General features: G+C 42.0%; 1 protein-coding gene across 1 annotated transcript in view; it reads left to right on the top strand.

Annotated features, from left to right (window-relative positions):
- The first annotated feature begins 1,050 nt into the window (after positions 1 to 1,050).
- DPYS (dihydropyrimidinase) overlaps positions 1,051 to 21,476 on the top strand; it is a 97,855-nt gene continuing 77,429 nt past the window's right edge. Inside the window, exon 1 of the mRNA XM_052651666.1 lies at positions 1,051 to 1,314. Within this exon, the coding sequence (XP_052507626.1) occupies positions 1,051 to 1,314 (264 nt within the window). The remainder of the gene's footprint in view (positions 1,315 to 21,476) is intronic.

Consider the following 21,476-nt stretch of genomic DNA (forward strand, 5'->3'; position numbering starts at 1 on the left):
CCCTCCAAGGAGTAAGTGTCTTTTAATTTCATGGTTGCAATCACCATCTGCAGTGATTTTGGAGCCCCCCAAAATAAAGTCTGACACTGTTTCCACTGTTTCCACTGTTTCCCCATCTATTTCCCATGAAGTGATGGTGGAAATACCAGACCACCTGACCTGCCTCTTGAGAAACTGAGAAACACTGGGCTGGAAGAAGCACAAGCTGGAATCAAGATTGCCAGAAGAAATATCAAGAACCTCAGATATGCAGATGACACCACCCTTATGGCAGAAAGTGAAGAGGAACTAAAAAGCCTCTTGATGAAAGTGAAAGTGGAGAGTGAAAAAGTTGGCTTAAAGCTCAACATTCAAAAAACGAAAATCATGGCATCTGGTCCCATCACTTCATGGGAAATAGATGGGGAAACAGTGGAAACCGTGTCAGACTTTATTTTTTGTGCTCCAAAATCACTGCAGATGGTGACTGCAGCCATGAATTTATTAACAAAACAGAAAGGGACGCACAGATTTAGAAAATAACAGTCACCAAAGTGGGGAGGATCAGAAGACTGGGATTAACACATACAGACTATTATATAAAACAGACGACAAGGAAGAGCCTACTGTGCAGCACAGGGGATGCTACTCAGCACTGTGTAATAACCTATATGGGAACAGAATCTAAAAGCGTGGATACATGTATAATTGACTCACTTCATTGTAGAGCAGAAACTAATACAACATTGTAAATATCTTACACTCTAATAAAAGTTCATATAAATAAACCTTAGAAAATAAATTAATAAAACTACCCTCAAGATGTTTCCCTTCTAATGACCAAGACCTACACATACACCAGGATTCAGAGCATCAGAGTCTGAGTTGCACTGACCTTTGGTTGCACCCCCATTCTTTGGGTGCAGGCCCGGCCCCGGGTTGGAGGGACTGTGGTTGGAGGTGGATCTGTCCCTTTTCCCCGCCCCACCCCGCCCCGCGGCCGAGTTGATAAACCCGGACGCGGGGCCCTGGGGCTGTCCCCAGGCACCGAGGAGGAGCGCGCCCGTCGCCATGGCTGCGCGGCCGCTCCTCCTGATCCGCGGGGGGCGCGTCGTCAACGACGACTCCTCGCTGGAGGCCGACGTGCTGGTGGAGGACGGCGTGGTGCGGGCGGTGGGGCGCCACGTGCTGCCGCCCGGGGACGCGCCAGCCGGGCTACGGGTCCTCGACGCCGCCGGCAAGCTGGTCCTGCCCGGCGGCATCGACACGCACACACACATGCAGTTCCCCTTCATGGGCTCGCGCTCCGTGGACGACTTCCATCTAGGCACCAAGGTATCCGGCCCCCGCGCGCCCTTACACCCTGGACGCCCGCCCAGCTCTCGGCCACCTCTCCTGCGGTCCCCGGACCCCTAGGAGCGAGCCGGGGCGACCCCGCAGGATGCCGGCCCCCAGGCTGAACTCCCTTCTTCTGGGTGGTGCTCCTCGAGGGGGCATCAGCTCAGCTTCCGCCGAGCCAGACACCCCCCCGATCCTCTCTTTGGGTAATCTGACTCGTTTAAAGCAACCTATTCCTTCACCCTCGTTTCTCTACTCCCCTCTCCCGAACCCCTCCTTTTCGCTGGGTGTTCTGTGAAACTCTGGAAGTCCTCCTTAATATCTAGACTTTTCGTAGTCGACGCTCTCAGCCAAAACCAAATGAAAAATCCATTCACCCAGTAGTTACCGCCTTGACTCAAAAGTCAGCAGCGCATGGCGGGTGATGGTGATGAGCCCACGACATCCACAATCTTTGCTGCCACCCGCCAAAAATCCCATGGACGGAGGAGCCTGGTAGGCTGCAGTGCTTGGGGTCGCGAGGAGTCGGGCACGACTGAGCGACTTCACTTTCACTTTTCACTTTCATGCATTGGAGAAGGAAATGGCAACCCACTCCAGTGTTCTTGCCTGGAGAATCCCAGGGACGGGGGAGCCTGGTGGGCTGCCATCTCTGGGGTCGCACAGAGTCGGACACCGCTGAAGCGACTTAGCAGCAGCAGCCAGCAGAAAAAGTATTCATGCAAGGCCGACTAGGGTTTCCAAGAGCGCTGTTGCAGAAACGGTTTCCCAGCGCTAGCTCTCGACCTGACCCCACCCCTTCTCCGACCTGCTTGCCTGGGACATCAAATTCAGACCCAGATTCTTGCTGATTGAGCACCAGCGGCTTTCACAGCGGGGTCGAAGGATCAGATTACAGATCTCCCCCGGTGAGGAAGGCCTGGGTTTCTCTAGACACAAAGGCCTAAAGACTCAGCCTATGAAAAGAACTGAAAAGAATCTCCAAAACTCCCGGAAGAAAAAAAAAAAATCAGTAGATGAAGAGGGCAGCTTATAGGAACCTGAAGTTAAAACTGCACGCAGCCACTTTGGATAGAGCCTGACCTGCACCCTTCTCGAGGCTCTGTTGGGGCTGTGGTGGGAGAGCCGGCTCCTTGCAAAATGCAAGTAGTGATACCCTGAAGGTCTGTGCGGGTTTTTTCTCGTTGACCGTGCTCTGATGTGTACGAAGCAAATTAGGCTGTTAGTCCAAGTACAGGCTGTGCAGTTTCAAAGCAGTTTTGAGGATTTATCCATTACCCTGCCGATTTCTAACAGCTTTACTCTCTCTACACCTCTCTTCCTCCACGTTCCCAATCCTCTATGATTGACCAAAATGTTTAAGAAAAAATGAACTGTCTGACCCAGAGAGAAGGTCTGGGGCAGGCTGCTGACGCCAACATTTGCAAAGCTTCCTCCTAGTTACTAATTATCAGGACAATGGTCAAGGTCTTTTATAGGAAATATCAGTATCTGTTGAAGAGTATTCATTTTTCTCATTTGCTAAAATGTGAAATTTGCTAAATTTCAACAACTTTATTTATGTTGACATGTAAAATACATTTTTTCAGATATCCAAGCAATTCACAATTGTAGAAAATTGGGGGGGGGGGGGAGTAGGAAAGTAGAAAAAGGAACAGTATTACCCATAATCTCTCACTCAGTGACAGTGTTTTGGTTTAATGTCTTCATGGTTTTCATATGCTTTATTTTACATAACTAAGGTGGTATTGTGCATGTGTGTATAAGTGTGTGTACCTGTATGTAGAAATCATGCACCCTGTTGTATTCAGTTATCGTACATGCAGTTTCTGTTGTCACGGACTCACCATTCACTCGGTGCATGGCTGATGGCAGGGCATTTCATTGACACCTCCATTAACCACATAGGGAGCTGCTGTTGCTGATCATCAGTCAGTCACCAGGCCCACTAGCATCATTCCCCTTCATTATTTCCCTTTCTCTCATCCCAGATGAAGCAGCCAAGAAGGGTTAGGATGCTGTGGGGAAGGGACGTTCCTTCTCTCTCAAGATGATTGGTGCATGCCCGAAGATCCAGGGAGGTGGTTCTCAGCTTTCTACATGTTCTTGTCCATTCTGGGATTCCAGTTTGGAGAGGTTTATGACTCCATTACGGTAAAGAATCCGCCTGCAATGTAGGAGACCTGGGCTCGAAAGATCCCCTGGAGGAGGGAAAGGCGACCCACTCCAGTATTCTGGCCCAGAGAATCCATGGCCTGTATAGTCCATGGGGTCACAAAGAGTCGGACACGACTGAGCGACTTGCCCTTGCACTTCACTTCACGCTTCCATACTTAGGAGACGGCTTTTTGTAGCTTATTATTTGAAGAACTTACTGGTTGATTCTTTAGGCATTTCTCACTTAAAGGTTGTCAAAACATTAAAGGAAAACATGTTTTTCATGAGCTTAGAATTGGGAGCAGAAAACGATATGGTCAGAGATAAGGTCAAAGATTGAGCAAAGACTGAATGCATGTTGAACATTAAACAGTACTCACAAAAGGGCAAAGTTGCAAAAGTTTTCTTCGAAAACTGTTGGTTGGATCCCAGGAGATACCCACCCTCCCACCTCCACTCCCTAAACAGATGAGACTCCATAACAGGGAACTAGACAGGTAAATATAGATAAACATGAGCATTAAAGTATTGGCCTGAGTTCTGAAAGAAGGCCATTATGAAGTTATTTTGTCCTCTTTTCTAGAGTCTTCACGATAATTCCCAATGCAGAGTTGGTGGTTTGGGGTTTGGGGCAATAGGGACAAAGAAGTCTTTTGTAAATGCTGGTCATATTTTATACTAAACTTGAAACACACGAGTACTGTTGAGCAGCCTTTGCTTCATCAATCTGTGCTATGTTTTAGGCACCGTGCTAAGCTGTGCTTTGTCTTCCAACAATCCCAGGTGCCACTGTCTACCCTTTGCAATCAACGAAGTTGAAATGTAAGTCACGTGGCCATGGGTGCACACCTAGTAAGTGGCAGAGTGGTTTTTCAGATTCAGGACCACCTGCCTTCTATGCTAGGTTCTCTTCCTTTCTGAAATGATGTCTTTAACAAAAATCTAATGTTTAAATTCCCCAAAGTGGCAGTAGGTAGGTGAAAAACCTATATAAGTAAGGGGTATGTTACTGTGACATGTCTTTTGTCAAAGACAGAGCAAAGTCAACCTTAAGATATACAGTAGCCCTTCACCTTCCCAGTGCTGGAGGCAGTTAAGGTTGTCAAAATAAATATATACCGCAGGGAGTGGGTTTGTGAAACATTTGTACCTGCATTTATAGCCACATCATCTCTAAGGGTACCTTAAGTACAGAAAGCCATAAAGTAAGAATGATATATCATGCTTTCAGGAGATGGGCCCCAAAAGGTTAGACCAATGTGTGCTTCCTGCAAGCACCAGGCTGATCATTTATAATATCTGACAAACAGAAGGGATACTGTTTGTGGTGTTCTATGTATTGATCACTAGGTTGTGATGGAGCCAAATTTAAAAACTGAAATATAGGTCAACCAAAGGTTACATATGTTGGAAATCTAATTCATGTCAGAGGTAGGTTTAAAGCTTATAATTGATTTACTTAATTACAGGTAAAAGCCTTCCATCCGATATAACTAATGGTAATAGCATTCTGCTTTAAAGAAATCACATTTCATCTTGTTATTCCGTACTAGATATATAGTAGTCTTCCAATAATTTAATATCTGTTGTGAAAAACAATGGGATTCTTTATTCAAATGGGTATTGTAAATTAGATAAACTTGAAGGAATTATGACTGCTTTTACAACATCCTGTGATAAGAAAGTGAATTAAAAGAACTCAGTTGGTTTTCAAATATATATATATTTGTATTCAGACATAGACACAGCTTGGAGTGGGTGGACTCACATTAAAAACCTGGCAGCATCAGTAGCTGGCAAAAATATCATTTTTTTTTAAACTGAGAGAATGCAGAATACCTTTTATGTGAAGGACAAAAAGTCCTCAAAATGATCAAGAGAGAAAATTATACTTTGCTCTGGAACTTTTTGATAAAATGCCATGACGGTGATTGCTTATAATAAGGGAGTGGAAGGTATATGATTAAGCACACTTTACAGTTCTATTTATAGAGCTTCCTCACCTTGTAGAAGAGCTGTGCTTCAGAGACTTTGGTTGCAAACCAAACCTCTTTTCTGGTGCCTCTCTTTCGGAGCTCCAGGATGGGTTTCAGAAGCTATGCGGGCAAGTCAGTTCCTCTCTTGGTGTTGTCCATGTTTCCTTATCTGTAAAACAAGGCAATAATAGTGAGAACATCTTCGATTAAAAGAAATTTTTAAGTAATGAAAAACATATATTCATCATTCAGGAAAAGGCTGGAAATTATAGTCGCTTAATATATATGAGTTGAATGAAGAAACTGCTCTTTTTTTAATTAAAAAAAAGGAAAATACGTAAGAATATAAAGAAAAATATTAGCTAGATCACCTACAGTTTCAACATTTTGCTTTTAACATTTTCCTTTCAGATTTTTCTTTTTTGGGAAGGACATATGAACTTTTTCCCTTGTACTGAATTGTGCGTGTGCTTTGGGATCAGCCTTATTCATGAAACCTTTCCCCAAGATATTCACTGTTGTCAGAGAATTTGATTTCTGTGCCCCGTTGTCTTGTCCAAGACTGAGTCCCAGGTCTTTCTCTCTGGTCTTCTATCTCTTCTGCATCGGGCTTCCATTTGTGCCCGTCTGAATATGTCCCATAAGCGCCTCAGACTTCAAGTCCTCAAATTTATCCTTCTCTTCTGGTGCTTGACCCGTTTTTCTTCCTCTGTTTCCCCTACTGTTAACAACTCCACTCTCAGCTTGTTCATGTTGGAAATCTTGGTGGTATCCACCTTTTTTTGGCTTGTGTATAACAATGTAACGCAATTCATTGCTCAGATGCTTGATAATTGACGTGGAAATCACCCCTCAGGGTGAAATGCCTGGGCCAGCATTGGATCCATCTTAAAAGAGTCTAACACATACATCCAGATTGCCTTTCAGTTTATGCCCCAATCCCCACCCACCTCTGCAGCAATACATCCTAATTCCCATCTCACTGCATCCTAGCTAACTGTGGATGTTGACTTTTAAAAAATTGATGCTAATTTAATAGGAAAAGCATAGAATTTCTTACTGTTTTTAAACAAGCATTTCTTTCATTGCTGGTAAGGATGAGCTTTGAACATTCTTGTGTTAATAGCTTCCATATTCCAGCTGTAAAAGTGTGTAATTCCATGATTTCCATCAGTGGCTATTTACTGATTACAAATTTAATCTTTGTGCTAATCAGAAAACAAAAATAAAACCATCTCAAAGGTTAATTTGAAGCCACTCAGTATGAAGTAGGGCTTTGGCTCTATTGAGGATGTTGTGTGTTAGGAAGCCTTTCATTGAATTTTACAGAATCTGGGACTTGCCTTCTTTTAGTTTTCATATTTGTGTTTTGCATGCTTTTCACTTCCACTTGTTTTCTCCTTCATTTATCTGGACCACATGTCTTCAGTGTCTGACAGAGGTAGTCAGGAATCACGGTTTCCTTGATAACTGCTATCAGGAAGGAAAACTTTTCCTCTAACCACTTATGTTTAGTTTGGTGGGTAGCTCAGTCGGTTAAGAATCTGCCAGCAGTACAGGAGACCCAAGTTTGATCCCTGGGTTGGGATGATCCCCTGGAGAAAGAAACCAAGGCAAACCACTCCAGTACCCCTGCCTGGAAAATCCCACGGACAGGGGAGCCTGGTGGGCTGCAGTCCATGGAATCGCAAGAGTCAGACGTGACTTAGCAACTAAAACCACCCCCACGGAATGAACTGACAAAAGACAGATTCAAAAGAGGAGAGATAGATTTTTAAAATTCATGTACATGCAGGCCAAGTTCACAGAAAAATGTGATTCAAGAGGGCAAGTTAGAATTAGGGGCTTCCATATCACCTTGGGGCTTCCCCAGGGCTCGGTGGTGAAGAATCCGTCTGCCAGTGCAGGAGACACAGGAGATGCAGGTTCGATCCCTGGGTCGGAAAGATCACCTGGAGGAGGAAGTAGCAACCCACTCGTATTCCAGCCTGAAAACCTCCATGGACAGAGGAGCATGGCCCGCTAGAGTCCAAAAGGTCACAAAGAGTCAGACATGACTGAGCACAGGCACACCTATCACCTTAACACGGGAAGGGCACCTATGGGAAGACAAATGGCTTTTAGGAGAGACCGATGGGCTCTTAGGAGAATAGATGGAGACACGATATTTCATGACAAGATCTGTTTAGGTGTGGTGCAAGCTTCTAGTCTCAGATCGTAAGAGTCATCTTCCTGGAAGGGGATTTATGACAATTCAATTCTTTATGAAAGGCTCTGCTTTCAGGCAGATAAAGGAGTTCGGGGGAGAGGGCGGGGGGAAGGCATCTATTCTCAGATGCCTTCAGCTCAAAATGATTTTTATGCCACAGTGGCATATTCTGGACCTCATCACTGCCATTTAATATGGAATAACCTTAAGCGATGGATTTTTAAAGTTCATAATTAGGTTCCATGAATTCAGGCAACAAATAATTCTTGGAAACCCCCTAAGTGCCAGGCATTGTGGTTAGGGTTATAGAGATGAAACCGTGATCTTTGTTCTCAGTGGCAGAGAGACTGGAGGTATATGGGGCTCTAATTTTTCCTGGCTTTGGTAATAAATTATATGCAGTGAGCTTTTGGATGTGTAGGCTTAACTTGAATTTTGTGTGACTGTTTTTGAGTGAACACTTGCAATCTGGCATTTTCCCTTGTGCTTAGTAACCAGTCAAATTTGCTGACATCACTGGGCTACATTTCTGATAAGTGAGCTTCAGCACCTGCCCAGAGCCTTCCCCTCAACACCGCTTTGTCCTCTTCTTTTCAGATGTCAAGTAACAATCGAGGAAGGACACCTCACTTTTCCTGTTACATTTCATTGCCTCCAATAGAGAAACTGTGTGTTACAGTGATAGTAGTCATGAGTTCCTGAGTCCTGAGGATCTGTTTACCCATAAATGCTTAAAATAAAATAAAGCAAATCATAATCTTTAAAAAAAAAAAGGAAAGTATTGGAGGCATAGATATAGAAATAGACTGTAATTCTATTTTGTTAAAAGTCCTATTTAACACTGATTAAGTAATAAGCTTGGGACAAAACTGAGCATTCAGCTTTCAAATGTGCTTAGAGTCTACATTCCATGTTAACAGTTTCATAGAAAGATATTGGAAACAACACAGCCAGGGCTAACAATTTTTTTGAGAAACGGAATCACGTGTGAATATGCAATCTCCACAGCTTTCCCACTTTGCTGTTGGAGAAGTGAATCATCCTGATTATTCTACCTCCTAATTTCTGGGAGAAATTCATTGGTCTCTCTTCCTTTCTCCCTTAAACATTTAAAGAATATTTATGTACTGTAACAGGCATGAGGCATATGGTGATGAAACTACATCAACTAAAAAAAAAAAATCTCTGGAGGATGGGATAAAAGTTCCCTAAAGCAGGCCAGTAGGCAGCCAGGGCTAAGAGTCCCGGAACTGGGGACTTCCCTGACAATCCAGTGGTTAAGACTTCACCTTTCAGTGCAGCAGGTGCAGGTTTGATCCCTAATCAGGGAGCTAAGATTCCACATGCCTCACAGTCAAAAAACCAAAACATAAAACAGAAGCAATATTGTAACAAATTCAGTAAAGACTTTAAAAATGGTCCACATACAAAAAAAAAAATTCTTAAGAAAAAAAGAGTCACTGGGTTAGAGAATGGACAAGGAGAAAAGAATATGGGTGGCTTGACTCTCTGATATGGAAAGGAACTCAGATCATGCAGAGCTTTATGAAGCTGTGTGGTGACTGTTTTCCTTCATCCTAACAGCATAGGGAAGTCAATAAAAGAAGAAAAGTGGCTAGCGTGGCTGGGGTCAAGATGACAGTACAGAGGCTAACTGCTCTAGTCTGGTCAGGAGATGCAGGTGGCACTCTGAGCAGTGCCGGAAGTATGGTGACTCAGGGTGTATGTCGGGAGGGGAAACGTTTGCAGACAGATTGGACTTGGTGATACCAGCAAAGAAGAGAGGTAGGCATCAAGGGTACCTCTTGAGTCTGTGGTTTGCCCAGTTGGATGGGTGACGGTGTGATTAATATTTCACACTTGGGGAGGCAAAGAGTATGGCAAGGTACTGTGGGGCATCTCTTTTAAAGTATTTTTATTTATTTTAATTTCATTTGTTTATGTTTTATTTTTGGCCTTGCTGGGTCTCCACTGCTTCGTTCGGGCTTCTTCTAGTTGTGGTGCGTGGGTTCTCACTGTGGTGGCTTCTCTCGTTGCAGAGCACTGGCTCTAGAGCGCATGGGTTCTGTTGCCCCTCAGCATGGGGGATCTTCCAGGACCAGGGATCAAACCCATGTACCCCGTACTGGCAGGTGGACTCCCACCCTCTGGACCACCAGGGAAGTCCCTGTGGAGGACATCTTTTTTACAAAGCTGGTTATGCATCTGAAGTTAGAATATAAACTGGAATCATGAAATTTGCTTTCCTAAGTCTTAGTGACTATGAGAAAGTTGAAAATTCAGCCAAGTGTTTTTCTCCCTAAGGCTCAAATGTCCTGTTGGATTTCTTTTTGATTCATTTTGGGTTGAGCAAGTCCTGTGATAAATTTTAATGAAACAAAGTCACTTGTTCCAAGATGAGCTTAGAAATGAAAATTCAGCGAGCCCATAAAAGAAAACACTTGAGATGCTTTCAATAATTATTTACAGTTGACTCGATGGACGTGAGTCTGAGTGAACTCTGGGAGTTGGTGATGGACAGGGAGGCCTGGTGCGCTGCGATTCATGGGGTCACAAAGAGTCGGACACGACTGAGCGAGTGAACTGAACTGAACTGAACTGAACTGAACTGAACAGTCTTAAGTAAAATCTTGTGTTATGTAGTATCATAACCCTACTGTTGGTTAGAGTTTATCCCAATTTATGTTCAGTCACAGAAAGGAGATCAAACCAGTCAATCCTAAATGAAATCAACCCTGAATATTCACTGGAAGGATTGATGCTGAAGCTGAAGGTCCAATACTTTGGCTAGCTAATGTGAATAGCCAACTCTTTGGAAAAGGCCCTGATGCTGGGAAAGACTGAATGCAAAAGGAGAAGAGAGAGGCAGAGGATGAGATAGGTAGTATCGCTAACTCAGTGGACATGAAGCTGAGCAAACTCCGGGAGATGGTGACGGACAGAGGAGCCTGCTGTGCTGCAGTCCACGGGGTGTCAAAGCGTCAGACGACTTAGAGCCTGAACAATGAGGTTTGCACATAAGATAGCAAGTACATGCTCTTCTCTCCCTAAGAGAAGGTTTTAGACAAATTACAAGGGAGAACAGCCAAAGTAATTAGGAGCTGAAAGAACTGATTTATGAGCCAAGATTAGAAGAGGTAAATGCATTTTGTTTGGCTAACTGACAAATAAAGGTGATGTCAATCAGCAGTAAATACAAAGGAAACAATTAGGTTTTGTATGAAAATATGGAAGGAATTTTCCCTCTTTCCTGGTTCTCCCTCCCCTAAACTCTCTTTATTCTTCAAATGTTGATCCTGGTGAACATGTTGTGAAATGAATGTAAAGCATCTGATGTTGAAAGCAATTCAGTGAATACTGAAAATCTACCAGGTGAGCTAGGAATGCAATGTTCTGATGAGTTGATTTGCTGGATAAAGTTAATTATCCTGTGAATAGTAGCTGTGTGGAGGCAAAAAGCATCAAGATAGGGCTTATCCTTGTAACTCTCTCAGGAGCACATTATTTCAATGGCATTTCTCAAAGTGATGAACATGACATGAGCTTAATAAAATTTCATTTCCTTTGTGAATTTATAATTCATAGTTCAGTGGGATTTGTTTGGTTTTGGTATGGTCTTGGGTTTCCTAAATGGTTGATTTATTTTACAAACCTATGCATTTCTCCAAGTAAGGATTCACTGATGAACTGGGACAATAGGCTGGAAACCATCATACTAAATTGAAGACTGGGTAAGGGGACAAGGCCTGCATGGGGTTGAGGCCCAGAGTAGGCAGAATGTAAGACCTCCTGGCCAAAGCTGCAGCCTCCTCCATGTTCCCAATGAGAATTGCCAACTGTGTGACCCTGGAGAGCCATTTGACATCTCTGAGCTTCAGTATCCTCAACTGTAAAATAAGAAAAGCAATTTCTATCTCTCAGGACTGTAGCAAGGCATCATTCAATGAGTTAATGTACATAAGATGCTTAACACAGAAAGAACAAGATGGCAGAGGAGTAGGTGGACGTGGAGTACATCTCTTTCCATGGATACATCAGGGATATGCCTTCAGACACAGAAGTGCATACAGAACACCAGCTGAGAGCAGACAGGAGTACCTGACCAGTGGAGAAGAATATATAGGACCACGCAAAACTCAGTAGGATGAAGGAACTAGGGGGAAAAACAGGAGTATTAGCAGGTCTGGACCCGCTCTCCATGGGTGGGGGAACTGAAGCAGGGGTCCGATCCCCACAGCAGGGCAGTTGTTTGAGTCAGAGGAGAAACATTTAAGGCTGAGAGTGAAGCTGATCTGTGGCAGCCTAAATGGAATGAGAATCAGACAGCTCCTGCCACAGCCATACATACCCCAGACAGGAACACTGGTCTCCCGGAAGGTGCAACAGCTGGGAGCTGGAGTTTAGGGATTGTGGAGCAATCCCAGGGTGAGGGCTGCTGTTAACTGCAGAGAGACAGGTTGAGGGGATGTGAGAGAGGAGACCGTGGTGGGAAATGCCAGTGGAAGAAAGCCAGGCAGCCATGGAATCAAGGCGATACTGCTGAGTCAAGTGTCAGGGGTGGAGCCACCACCATAGCCTCTCTCTTACCACATGCCAGCATCAGCAGCTGAACAATAGGGAGGCTGGCCCATCAAATGCCTGACACACTGAACTACAGAGTAGTACCCCACTCAGGATGCCCCTTTAAGTGCCTTAAGAGCCAATCTACAGAGTAGGACCCCAGCCAGGGGGGCCCCTCTATGTGCCTGACATGCCAAACAACAGAGAAGGACCCCAGACCAGTTCAATTCAATTCAGTTGCTCAGTTGTGTCCAACTCTTTGCAACCCCATGGACTGCAGCATGCCAGTCTTCCCTGTCCATCATCAACTCCCAGAACTTGCTCAAACTCATGTCTATTGAGTCAGTGATGCCATCCAACCATCTCATCCTCTCTCGACCCCTTCTACTCCCACCTTCAATCTTTCCCAGCATCAGGGTCTTTCCTAGTGAGTCAGTTCTAATCAGGTGGCCAAAGTATTGGAGCTTCAGCTTTAGCATCAGTCTTTCCAACGAATATTCAGGGTTGATTTCCTTTAGGATGGACTGGTTGGATCTCTTTGCAAGCCAAGGGACTCTCAAGAGTCTTCTCCAACACCACAGTTCAAAAGCATCAATTCTTTGGTGCTCAGCTTTCTTTATAGTCCAACTCTCACATCCATACATGACTACTAAAAACCATAGCTTTGACTAGACGGACATCTGTTGGCAAAGTAATGTCTCTGCTTTTTAATATGCTGTCTAGGTTGATCATAGCTTTCCTTCCAAGGAGCAAGCATCTTTTAATTTCATGGCTGCAGTCACCATCTGCAGTGATTTTGGAGCCCCCCCCAAAATAAAGTCTCTCATGGTTTCCATTGATTTCCCCATCTATTTGCCATGAAGTAATGGGAGCAGATGCCATGATCTTAGTTTTCTAAATGTTGAGTTTTAAGCCAGCTTTATCACTTTCCTCTTTCACTTTCATCAAGAGGCTCTTTAGTTCTTCTTTGCCTTCTGCCATAAGGGTGGTGTCATCTGCATATCTGAGGTTATTGATATTTCTCCTGGCAATATTAATTCCAGCTTGTGCTTCATCCAGCCTGGCATTTCTCATGATGTACTCTGCATAGAAGTTAAATAAGCAGGGTGACAATATACAGCCTTGACGTACTCCTTTCCCTATTTGGAACCAGTCTATTGTTCCATGTCCAGTTCTAACTATGGCTTCTTGACCTGCATACAGATTTCTCAGGAGGCAGGTCAGGTGGTCTGGTATTCCCATCTCTTTAAGAATTTTCCAAAGTTTGTTTTGATCCACACAGTCAAAGGCTTTGGCATAGTCAATAAAGCAGAAGTAGGTGGTTTTCTGGAACTCTCTTGCTTTTTTGATAATCCAGCGGATGTTGGCAATTTGATCTCTGGTTCCTCTACCATTTCTAAATCCAGCTTGAACATCTGTAAGTTCACAGTTCATGTACTGTTGAAGCGTGGCTTGGAGAATTTTGAGCATTACTTTGCTAGCGTGTGAGATGAGTGCAATTGTGCATTAGTTTGAGCATTCTTTGGCATTGCCTTTCTTTGGCATTGCCTTTCTTTGGGATTGGAATGAAAACTGACCTTTTTCAGTCCCGTGGCCACTGCTGAGTTTTCCAAATTTGCTGGCATATTGAATGCAGCACTTTCACAGCATCATCATCTTATAGGATTTGAAATAGCTCAACTGGAATTCCATCATCTCCACTAGCTTTGTTTGTGGTGATGTTTCCTAAGGCCCACTTGACTTTGCATTCTAGGATGTCTGGCTCTAGGTGGATGATCAACCATCATGGTTATCTGGGTCATGAAGATATTTCTTGTATAGTTCTTCTGTGTATTCTTGCCACCTCTTCTTAATATCTTCTGCTTCTGTTAGGTCCATACCATTTCTGTCCTTTATTGTGCCCATCTTTGCATGAAATGTTCCCTTGGTATCTCTAATTTTCTTGAAGAGATTTCTAGTCTTTCCCATTCTGTTGTTTTCCTCTATTTCTTTGCATTGATCACTGAGGAAGGCTTTCTTATCTCTCCTTGCTACTTTTTGGAACTCTGCATTCAAATGGGTATATCTTTCCTTTTCTCTTTTGCCTTTAGCTTCTTTTCTTTTCTCAGTAAGGCCTCTTCAGACAACCATTTTGCCTTTTTGCATTTCTTTTTATTGGGGATGGTCTTGGTCACTGCCTCCCGTACAATGTCATGAACCTCCATTCATAGTTCTTCAGACACTGTCAAATCTAATCCCTTGAATCTATTTGTCATTTCCCACTGTATAATCATAAAGGATTTGATTTAAGTCATACCTGAGTGGTCTGGTAGTTTTCCCTACTTTCTTCAATTTAAGTCTGAATTTTGCAATAAGGAGTTCTTGATCTGAGCCACAGTCAGCTCCCGGTCTTGTTTTTGCTGACTGTATAGAGCTTCTCTATCTTTGGCTGCAAAGAATATAATCAATCTGATTTTAGTATTGACCATCTGGTGATGTCCATGTGTAGAGTGTTCTCTCGTGTTGTTGGAAGAAGGTGTTTGCTATGACCAGTGCATTCTCTAGCAAAACTCTGTTAGCCTTTGCCCTGCTTCATTTTGTACTCCAAGGCCAAATTTGCCTGTTACTCGAGGTATCTCTTGACTTCCTACTTTTGCATTCCAGTCCCCTATGATGAAAAGGACATCTTTATTGGGTGTTAGTTCTAAAAAGTCTTGTAGGTCTTCATAGAACCATTTGATTTCAGCTTCTTCAGCACTCCCCAGGAACGGGAGCCCTCTAAGTGAACAGGTGGAGCTACAGAGAAAAACTGACCAAAGAGGCCTTCTGATTGCCAACTACAAGAGGCTCGAAAAAAGACTCTGATAGGGCCATAACTTCTGCAGCAGAGGCAGTCTGTGTCCCTACACACTTGATGCCACCAGGGTCCCTGCAAGCCAAGTAGCTGCACCATCTTAACGCTCAACTCTCACTGGGGCAGAGCTGCCACAGGCAAAAAATAAGTCTTGCATCTATGCTCACAGGGTCACTTTGGTCATGTCCGACTCTTTGCGACCCTGTAGACTGTGGCCTGCCAGTATTCTCTGTCAGAGAAGGGGGAGTCTCCAGGCAAGAATACTGGAGCATATTGGCCAATACTGGTTGCCATTCCCTTCTCAGTTCAGTTCAGTTCAGTCGCTCAGTTGTGTCTGACTCTTTGTGACCCCATGAATCGCAGCACACCAGGCCTCCCTGTCCATCACCATTTCCCGGAGTTCACTCAGACTCACATCCATCGAGTCTGTGATGCCATCCAGCCATCTCATCCTCGGTCGTCCCCTTCTCCTCCTGCCCCCAATCCCTCCCAGCATCAGAGTCTTTTCCAATGAGTCAACTCTTCACATGAGGTGGCCAAAGGACTGGAGTTTCAGCTTTAGCATCATTCCTTCCAAAGAAATCCCAGGGCTGATCTCCTTCAGAATGGACTGGTTGGATCTCCTTGCAGTCCAAGGGACTCTCAAGAGTCTTCCCCAGCACCACAGTTCAAAAGCATCAATTCTTCGGCGCTCAGCCTTCTTCACAGTCCAACTCTCACATCCATACGTGACCACAGGAAAAACCATAGCCTTGACTAGACGGACCTTAGTCAGCAAAGTAATGTCTCTGCTTTTGAATATGGTATCTAGGTTGGTCATAACTTTCCTTCCAAGGAGTAAGCGTCTTTTAATTTCATGGCTGCTGCTATCCTAGCCACCAACCCCCTGAGTACCTGGTGCTGCCAGAACCCCTGGGACCCAAGCAGCTGCACCACCTCCACACCTGGCCCTCACAGGGGCAAACCCAAGCCCTCCAGGGCAGCCTCAGGAGCAAACCCCAGGGTATGACCCACATGCAGAGGTGGAAATAAAACCACAGTTGAAACCCAGGGGCAATGTGTCTAAGGAAGAAGATCCAAAATCTTCCCACCAGCTATACAAGCTGCAAATTGAGTCCACATGATCAACTAAGCAGACTCTGTGCCTATGGAATATATAAAAGACCATTGAGAGCTCCCACAAAAGAAAATGCACTAACTCTGATAGCTGTGGACATTGGAGGCAAAAACACACAGGAGTAGAACCAGACTAGAATCTGTCCCACAGGAGATCCAGAGATCAGCACAGTGTTGGGGGACATCCTAGGGAGAGATGAAGCTCTGAGCATTGGAGTCAGAGCACTGACCTCAAGACCCTAGACTAGCAAAAAACTACCCGTTGTGAGTATCAAATAGTGGGAGCTGACACAAAGGAAACCACTTGAATACAAGATCGGGCATCACCCAACCACAAGTAGCACCCTGTGTAGGATGCCTCCTCTAAACAACAAACAAAACAAAGATACAATCCCAGTTATCAGCAGACAGGATTACCACCTCACTCAGCCTTGCCCATCAGAGGAAAAACAAATAAATAAAAACTCAGCACAAATCTTATCCTATACAAAGCTCACACAAACCACTGGACCAACCATATGAGAGCAGAAACCAAAAGGAAGAAAGAATTCAACTTTCTTCAAGGAAAGAATTCAACTTTCCTTGAAGCCTCGGAAAAGGAGACCTCAAATACGATAGCTAAAAAAAAATAATGAAAAGACAGAGAAATACTGCACAAATGAAGGAACAAACTAGAAACACAGAAGTCCAAATAAATGAAGACTAAATAGGCAAACTACTTGAAAAAGAATTCAGAATAATGATAGTAAAGATGTTTGAAACCTTGAAAACAAAATGGAGAAAATGTAAGAATCAATTTAAAAAGACCTAGAAAAATTAAAGGATAAATGTACAAAGACAAACTACACAATTACTGATATTAAAAATACTCTAGAAGGAGTCAATAGCAGAATATCTGAAGCAGAAGAATGAATTAGTGAGATGGAAAATAAAATGGTGGAAATAAGTTCTGAAGAGCAGAGTAAAGTAAAAAGAATGAAAAGAGTTGAGGACCGTCTCAGAGACCTCTGGGACCATATCAAACACACCAACATTCAAATTATAGGGGTTGCAGAAGAAGAAGAGAAAAAAAAGTGTATGAGAAAATTTTTGAAGAGATTATAGTTGAAAATTTTCCCAACATGGAAAAGGAAATAGTCAATCAGGTCTAAGGGACACAAAGAGTTCCATACAGGATAAACTCAAGGAGAAACATGCCAAGACACATGCTAATCAAACTAACAAAGACTAAACATAAAGAAAGAATATTAAAATCAGCAAGGGGGAAGCAACAAGTAACATACAACAGCAATCCCCTATGCTTAATAGCTGATCTTTCAGCAGAAACTCTGCAGGCCAGAAGGGAATGGCAGGATATATTTACAGTACTGAAAGGGAAAAATCTACCACCAAGATTACTGTGCCCAGCAAGGATCTCATTCAAAATTGATGGAGAAATAAAAAGTTTTTCAGACAAGCAAAAGTTAAGAGAATTCAGTACCACTAAACCAGCTTTACAATAAATGTTAAAGGGACTTATATAGTCAAGAAATACAACAGAAGAAAAAAAGATCTACAAAATCAAACCCAAACAATTCAGAAAGTGGCAATAGGAACATATATACCAATAGTTACTTTAAATGTAAGTGGATTAAATGCTTCAACCAAAAGACACAGACTGGCTGAATGGATACAAAAACAAGACCCATATATATGCTGTCTACAAGAAACCCACTTCAGACCTCAAGACACATATAGACTGAAAGTGAGAGAATGGAAAAATATATTCCATGCAGATGGGAAGCAAAAGAAAGCTGGAGTAGCAATTCTCATATCATACAAAATAGACCTTAAAATAAAGAAGACTAACAAGAGATAAGAAAGGACACTACATAATGATCAAGGGATCAATCCAAGAAGAAGACATAACAATTGTAAATATCTATGCATCCAATGTAGGAGCACCTCCATACATAAGACAAACACTAACAGACATAAAAGGAGAAATTGACAGTGACACAATAATAGTAGGAGACTTTAACACCCCACTCACACCAATAGACCGATCATCAAAACAGAAAGTTAATACAGAAACACAAGCTTTAAATGATACCTTAGATGAGATGGGTTTCATTGATATCTTCAGGACACTCCATCCAAATGCAGAAGAATACACTTTTTTCTCAAGTGCACATGGAACATTCTCCAGGATAGACCACATCTTGGGTCACAAATCAAACCTCAGTAAATTTAAGAAAATTGAAATTGTATCAAACATCTTGACCAGAACACTATGAGACTAGATATCAATTACAAGAAAAAAACTGTAAGAAGCACAAACACATGGAGATTAAACAACATGTTTCTAAATAACCAACAGGTTACTGAGGAAATAAAAAAGGAAATAAAAAAATTTCTAGAAACAATGACAATGAAAACACAACTCAAAACCTATGGGATGCAGCAGAAGCGGTTCTAAGAGGAAAGTTTATAGCAATACAATCCTACCTCAAGAAGCACGAAAAGCACCAAATAGACAACCTAACTTTACATCTAAAACAACTGGAAAAAGAAGAACAATAACAACAACAACAACAAAAACCCAAAAATTAGTAGAAGGAAAGAAATCATAAAGATCCTAGGAGAAATAAATGAAAAAGAAGTGAAAGAAACAATGGTAAATATTAATAAAACTAAAAGTTGGTTCTTTGAGATGATAAACAAAATTGACAAACTTTTAGCCAGACTCAACAAGAAAAAAAGAGAGAAGAATCAAATCAACAAAATTAGAAATGAAAAAGGAGAGCTTTCAACAGACAATGCAGAAATACAAAGGATTATAAGAGACTATTATGATCAACTATATGGCAATAAAATAGATAACCTGGAAGGTATGGACAGATTCTTAGAAAAGTTCAATCTTCCAAGATTGAACCAGGAAGAAATAGAAATTATGAACAAGCCAATTACAAGCACTGAAATTGAAGCTGTGATCAAAAATCTCCCAAAAAACAAAAGCCAGGACCAGATGGCTTCACAAGAGAATTCTATCAAACATTTAGAGAAGAGCTAATGCCTATCCTTCTAAAACTCTTTCAAAAAATTGCAGAGGAAGGAACACTTTCAAACTCATTGTATGAGGCCACCATCTGGTTTTGATACCAAAACCAGACAAAGACAACACACAAAAAGAAAACTACAGGCCAATATCACTGATGAACATAGATGCAAAAATCCTCAACAAAATTTTAGCAAACAGAATTCAGCAACACATCAAGAAGCTCATACACCATGATCAAGTCAGGTTTATTCCAGGGGTGCAAGGATTCTTCAATATACACAAATCAATCAGTGTGATACACCATATTAACAAATTGAAAGATAAAAGCCATATGATAATCTCAATAGATGCATAAAAAGCCTTTGACAAAATTCAGCACCCATTTATGATTACAACTCTTCAAAAAATGGGCATAGAAGGAACCTACCTCAACATAGTAAAGTCCATATATATGATAAGCCTACAGCAAACACTATTCTCAGTGGTGAAAACTGAAAGCATCCCCCCTAACATCAGGAACAAAACAAGAGTGTCCATTTTTGCCACTATTATTCAACATAGTTCTGGAATTCCTAGCTGCAGCAATCAGAGAAGAAAAAGAAATAAAAGGAATCCAGATTGGAAAAGAAGAAGTAAAGCTCTCACTGTTTGCAGATGACATGATACTGTACACTGAAAACTCTAAAGATAGTATCAGAAAATTACTAGAGCTAACCAGTGAATTTAGCAAAGTTGCAGAATACAAAATCAATACACAGAAATCACTTGCATTTCTACATACTAACAATGAGACATCAGAAAGAGAAATTAAGGAATCAATGCCATTCACCATTGCAACAAAAGAATTAAGTATCTAGGAATAAACTTACTTAAGGAGACAAAAAAAACTGTACTCAGAAAATTATAAGATAATGAAAAAAATTAAAGATGACATCAACAGATGGAGAGATATTCCATGTTCCTGGGTAGGAAGAATCAACACTGTGAAAATGACTATACTACCAAATGCAATCTACAGATTTAATGTGATCCCTATCAAATTACCAATGGCATTTTTCACAGAATTGGAACAAAAAATCTCACACTTCATCTGGAAACACAAAAGACCCTGAATAGCCAAGGCAATCTTGAGAAAGAAGTATGGAGCTGGAAGAATCAACCTTCTTGACTTCAGATTATACTACAAAGCTACAGTCATCAAGACAGTATGGTACTGGCACAAAAACAGAAATATAGACCAATGGAACAAGACGGAAAGCCCAGAAATAAGCCCATGCACCTACGGGTACCTTATTTTTGACAAAAGTGGAAAGAATATACAATGGGGAAAAGACAGCCTCTTCAATAAATCGTGCTTGGAAAACTGGACAGCTACATGTAAAAGAATGAAATTAGAACACTTCCTAACACCATATACAAAGATAAACTCAAAATGGATTAAAGATCTAAATGTAAGACCAGAAACTGTACAACTCTTAGAGGAAAACATAGGCAGGACACTCGATGACATAAATTAAAGCAAGATAATCAAAGAAAATAATAGCAAATGAAACAACTGACAAAGGATTAATTTCAAAAATATACAAGCACCTCATACAGCTCAATACCAGAAAAACAAACAACCCAATCAAAAAGTGGGAAAATACCTAAATAGACATTTCTCTAAAGAAGACACACAGATGGCTAACAAACACATGAAAAGATGCTCAATATTGCTCATTTGAGATATTACTTCACACCGGTCAGAATGGCCCTCATCAAAAAGTCTACAAACAATAAATGCTGTAGAGGATGTGAAGAAAGGGGAACACTCTTGCACTGTTGGTGGAAATGTAAATTGATACAGCCACTGTGGAAGACTGTATGGAGAATCCTTAAAAAACTAGGAATAAAACCACCATATGGCCCAGCAATCCCACTCCTTGGTATATTCCCTGAGGAAACCAAAATTGAAGGAGACATATGTATCCCATTGTTCATTGCAGCACTATTTACAATAGCTAAAACATGGAAGCAACCTATATATCCATTGACAAATGAATGGATAAAGAAGTTGTGGTACATATACACAATGGAATACTACTCAGCCATAGAAAGGAATGCATTTGAGTCAGTTCTAATGAGGTGGATGAACCTAGAGCCTATTATACAGAGTGAAGTGAGTCAGAAAGAGAATGATAAACACCTTATTCTAATGCATATAGACGGAATCTATAAAAATGGTACTGAAGAATTTATTTACAGGGCAATAATGGACAAACAGACATA

This window comes from Budorcas taxicolor, chromosome 14 (genome assembly GCF_023091745.1).
Source record: "Budorcas taxicolor isolate Tak-1 chromosome 14, Takin1.1, whole genome shotgun sequence".
NCBI classification, from domain to species: domain Eukaryota; kingdom Metazoa; phylum Chordata; class Mammalia; order Artiodactyla; family Bovidae; genus Budorcas; species Budorcas taxicolor.